Source organism: Octopus bimaculoides, chromosome 3, assembly GCF_001194135.2.
Source record: "Octopus bimaculoides isolate UCB-OBI-ISO-001 chromosome 3, ASM119413v2, whole genome shotgun sequence".
Taxonomy (NCBI): domain Eukaryota; kingdom Metazoa; phylum Mollusca; class Cephalopoda; order Octopoda; family Octopodidae; genus Octopus; species Octopus bimaculoides.
This window is the reverse complement of record NC_068983.1, coordinates 30,669,253-30,673,856: the sequence shown is the minus strand read 5'-3', so window position 1 is coordinate 30,673,856 and position 4,604 is coordinate 30,669,253. Positions and strand designations below refer to the sequence as shown.

The following is a 4,604-nucleotide window of genomic DNA, read 5'->3' as shown; positions in this document are numbered from 1 at the left end:
TGTGTGTGTGTGTGTGTGTGTGTGTGTGTGTGTGTGTGTGTGTGTGTGTTTATAGTTATATATAAAAACAATTTAAAACAGTAAATTGAAGGATCATCCAATGCTTATTGTCTTATAAGGAAGTGGTTGACAGTAACTTCCACCTGTATGTTTAATAAAAATAAGATACCACCAAATTCTGTTGTGTCTGGGGAGAGTCATTCTGTTTTGGTGCCTTATAATTTAACACACTCACCAGTAAAATTTCCACTTAGTTCTTTTTTTTTATTTTTCTTAAATTTTCGTTGCGTCTTGCAAACTTTTCAAAACGACTATTGAAAAGGTTGCAAGACGCAACGAAAAGTTTAGAAAAATAGAAAAGAAATAAGTGGAAATTTTACCAGTGAGTATATTAAATTATAGGGCACCAAAAGAGAATGACTCTTCCCAGACACAACAGAATATGCTTCAACATACGAACTCACATAAAGAATCTTGCAAACCAAGTTCAAAAACGAAATACCACCAAATGTTTTCCATTAATGACCACCTCATCTTTTGCTCAGGCATAGTTTGTATCTAGGGTGACATCGTCCAATGTACCTCTCCTTCTTTAAGATAATAAAGTATAATTTGAGGAAGATTTGTTTACAACCATATAATCTCTCTATCAGCTTCTTTGTCTGGTGGTTGTTTAGCCCTAGGTCATCTGTGACTGGTCTCAGGACCCTGTCATCTTTTCAGGTATAGCATTACCTATGACTACATGATTTAATGTAAGATGTTTTTAGTAAATGTACAATTTAGTTTTTGATTATGTGTGTTTATGTGTGTGATTTTGTGTGTGTTTATGCATTTGACATGGCATTGGTCAATAAAACATTGTGAGGTTATGACAAAATGATAACCATTCAATAGAATCATCATCATCATCATCGTTTAACGTCCGCTTTCCATGCTAGCATGGGTTGGACGATTTGACTGAGGACTGGTGAAACCAGTTGGCTACACCAGGCTCCAATCCGATTTGGCAGAGTTTCTACAGCTGGATGCCCTTCCTAACACCAACCACTCAGAGAGTGTAGTGGGTGCTTTTATGTGTCACCCGCACGAAGGCCAGTCAGGCAGTACTGGCAACGGCCACGCTAAAAATGGTGTATTTCATGTGCCACCCGCACAAGAGCCAGTCCAGGGGCACTGGCAATGATCTCGCTCGAAAGTCCATTACACATGCCACGGGCACAAGTGCCAAGAAGGCGGCGCTGGGCACAGGTGCCATCCCAATTTCGCTTTCGCTTGCCCCAATAAGTCTTCGCAAGCTGAGTCTCGTGTCCAGTGAAGGAGACGACGTTGGCATGGGTGCCAGTCGTCGAATTTAGTTCGATTTCAATTTCACTTGCCTCAAAAAGTCTTCGCAAGCGGAGTTTAGTGTCCAATGAAGGAAAGGTACGCATAAGTATGCATCAGGAATAAGTACTGGGATGACAGAAATGGTTAAAATCCTTGAAGGTGTTGCTACAGCATGGCTGCTGTTCAATGACTGAAACCAGTAAAATAATAAAAGAGAAAAATATATAAAGCTTTTATATCCCATTTTTCTTATAAACTGAACAGTGTGTGGTCTATGTATGTCTGCCAGTATTTGTGTGTGTGCGCGCTAGAAAGACGTGATATACATTTAAAATACACAAACACACACACGCTACATACATACTATATACATGCACTATACTCACACACATACACACATGCATGCATACACAAACATACATTTATGACAGCAAATCAAAGAAATATGTTCGTTGGTTCTCATGGTTCATATTCATTAATATTCTCTCACCAAAACAGCAGTGTCTCTCATACCAAGCAGAAAGAGATCATTGTTTGAAACTCCTGGCGACTTACTTGCAATTTAGCCCTTGTACAGCCCTGACCCAACAGAGCTATAATCAAATGTATTTCAGCCACAACCATACTGTTTCACTTCTGAGTATAGCTTATCTAAGGCAACGTCATCCAATAACTCCCCCCTCCTTCCATAATATGGTATGATATGAGTTAAAGACTTTGCTGCAATTTCAGGCAGGCCGAGCAACCACAGACAGTCTCTGCACTAGCTTATTTGTTTGGTAGTATTGTTGTGTAGCCAAGGCCAGCCCTGATTGAATGAACCTAATTATAACCAATAAAGTCCCATCCATGACCCTCTCATCTTTTCAGGCACAGTATTATCTACAACTGCATGATTTTATAGGTCTATTTATTTTTTCAAGACACTAAAGAATGATTTAATAGGAGTCTTACTGCTATTTCTAGCATTTCATGTGACCACATTGAAGCTTCCATCATTGGCTCAAGCTCTTCCATTGTTGCTATTGTTGTTGTAGAAAACCCTTGATCAAGCCCACACATACATACACTGCTCCAGTTCTCTTCCTATGTGACCTTTATGTGGTCATTCAACCTTCTAGAAACAGCAGCCAAATCTCCCTCAATAATTAATCTATCTATAAAAATGTGAATCTGTTGTATATATTTATAGTGCCTAATATAGGACAAATATTAAAGCACTTCATTAAAGTTTCTTCTTCATGTTCGTTATGCCTTTCATTAATTGCTAAGTTTATTAAGAAAATTCTGTTTTGTTTGTATTTCAGAAGGCATACCAAGAATGGTTATGTGCTGTGTCTATACCTTTCTATGTTGATGGGGTTTCTGTGAAGCCATGCAACGCCTTCTGTTCCAAAGTTGAGGAAACATGTCCCTTTTTTCGTCCGGCTCTAAAAGAAACTCATGCGGGAGATCCAAGTTTTATATGCAAAGGTAAGAAATCTGGATAAATTGTTTTGCTTCTGATAATAATATTGTGTTGGCACTCCGTCGGTTACGACGACGAGGGTTCCAGTTGATCCGATCAACGGAACAGCCTGCTCGTGAAATTAACGTGCAAGTGGCTGAGCACTCCACAGACACATGTACCCTTAACGTAGTTCTTGGGGAGATTCAGCGTGACACAGAGTGTGACAAGGCTGGCCCTTTGAAATACAAGTACAACAGAAACAGGAAGAAAGAGTGAGAGAAAGTTGTGGTGAAAGAGTACAGCAGGGTTCACCACCATCCCCTGCCGGAGCCTCGTGGAGCTTTAGGTGTTTTCACTCAATAAACGCTCACAATGTCCGGTCTGGGAATCGAAACCGCGATCCTACGACCGCAAGTCCGCTGCCCTAACCACTGGGCCATTGCACCTCCACTCTGATAATAATAATTTCTAACAAAGATACAAGGCTTGAAATTCAGGTAGCAGTAAATTGTATTAATTTCAATGTTTGACTGGAAATTTATTTTATCAACCCCAGAAAGATGAAAAGTAAAATTGACCTTTGTGGGATTTGAACTCAGAATGTAAACAGCTGAAACTAAATACCACTAAAATCCACCACCAAACTAATGGTTTCAAATTTTGGCACAAGGCCAGCAGTCTTTGGGGAAGAATGCAAGTCAATTACATCAACCCCAGTCACGCGTGTAGCTGGGGGTTGGGGGGGATTAGGGTGGTCCACCCCAAGCAGTACTTTTAAAGGGGCGGTACTTTTGGGTTGGCTGTAGGCAATAGGTGGCTTTTAGTGGGGTCTGGGGGTGGAAGACAGAAGGGCCACCCTGGGTGGCACATACTCTAGCTAGGCTAGTTACCCAGTGTTCAACTAGTGCTTATTTTGTTGACCCTGAAAGGATGAAAGGCAAAGTTTACTTTGGCAGAATTTGAACTTAGAACATAAAGACAGATGAAGCACTGTTAGCATTTTGCCCTGCACTGTAACGACTCTGCCAGCTCCCTGCCTTCCCCTACCATAATAATAATAATAGTGGTTTAAAATTTTGCCTCAGGGGCAGCAAATTTGGAAGAGGGGACGAGTCATTTACATTGACCCCTGTGTTCAATTGGTACTTATTTTATCGACCCCAAAAAGATAAAAGGTAAAGTTGACCTTCGTGGAATTTGAACTCAGAATGGAGCAACAGGCAAAATTCAGCTAAGCATTTCGTCCAGTGTGCTAATGATTCTGCTAGCTTCCATTTTATTGTTCACAGAGGCCAATATGGATAATACAAAACATATTGTACAAAGGAGGTTACAAGCTCTGTAGAATGTGTATATATGTGATTTCTTATTAAAACTAAAGCTGAGAGTTTATTTCATGGCTTGAGTTTCTCTGCAATCTTCAAGCATTTCAGAGTTTCACTTGAAGGTCACACTCGTATGAAATTTGAGTCACAAAACTAACTTGCAGATTCAGTTTTAACAAAAAAAAAAAGAAAAAAAACATATCCTCTGAAACATATATGGAGCACTCCTTTCTCATTTGTTCAACATTAAGCAATGTGTGTGTGTATATATATATATATCTATATATATGTATATAGGAAAATGAAAAAAAGCCAGAATTCTGAACTGGAAGCATATTTTAATAAAGATTTTTTCTAACCGGTTTTCATTGCAAAAAAGCAAATTATCAAGAAGAAGGAGAATGAAAATGTTTTTTTTACAAAGAAGTACAAAATGAAGAAAATAATATATAAAACAATAATATATAAAAAAATAAATATACCCATACATTATATTGTCT

The 4,604-nt window shown here is 38.9% G+C and overlaps 1 protein-coding gene across 2 annotated transcripts in view; it reads left to right on the top strand.

Moving 5' to 3' along the window:
* Positions 1 to 4,604, top strand: part of LOC106868473 (NALCN channel auxiliary factor 2-like) — a 267,882-nt gene that overhangs the window by 229,173 nt on the left and 34,105 nt on the right. For both annotated transcript variants that reach the window (XM_052966119.1, XM_052966120.1), the window contains exon 2: positions 2,637 to 2,802. In XM_052966119.1, coding sequence (XP_052822079.1) covers positions 2,637 to 2,802 — 166 coding nt within the window. The remainder of the gene's footprint in view (positions 1 to 2,636; positions 2,803 to 4,604) is intronic.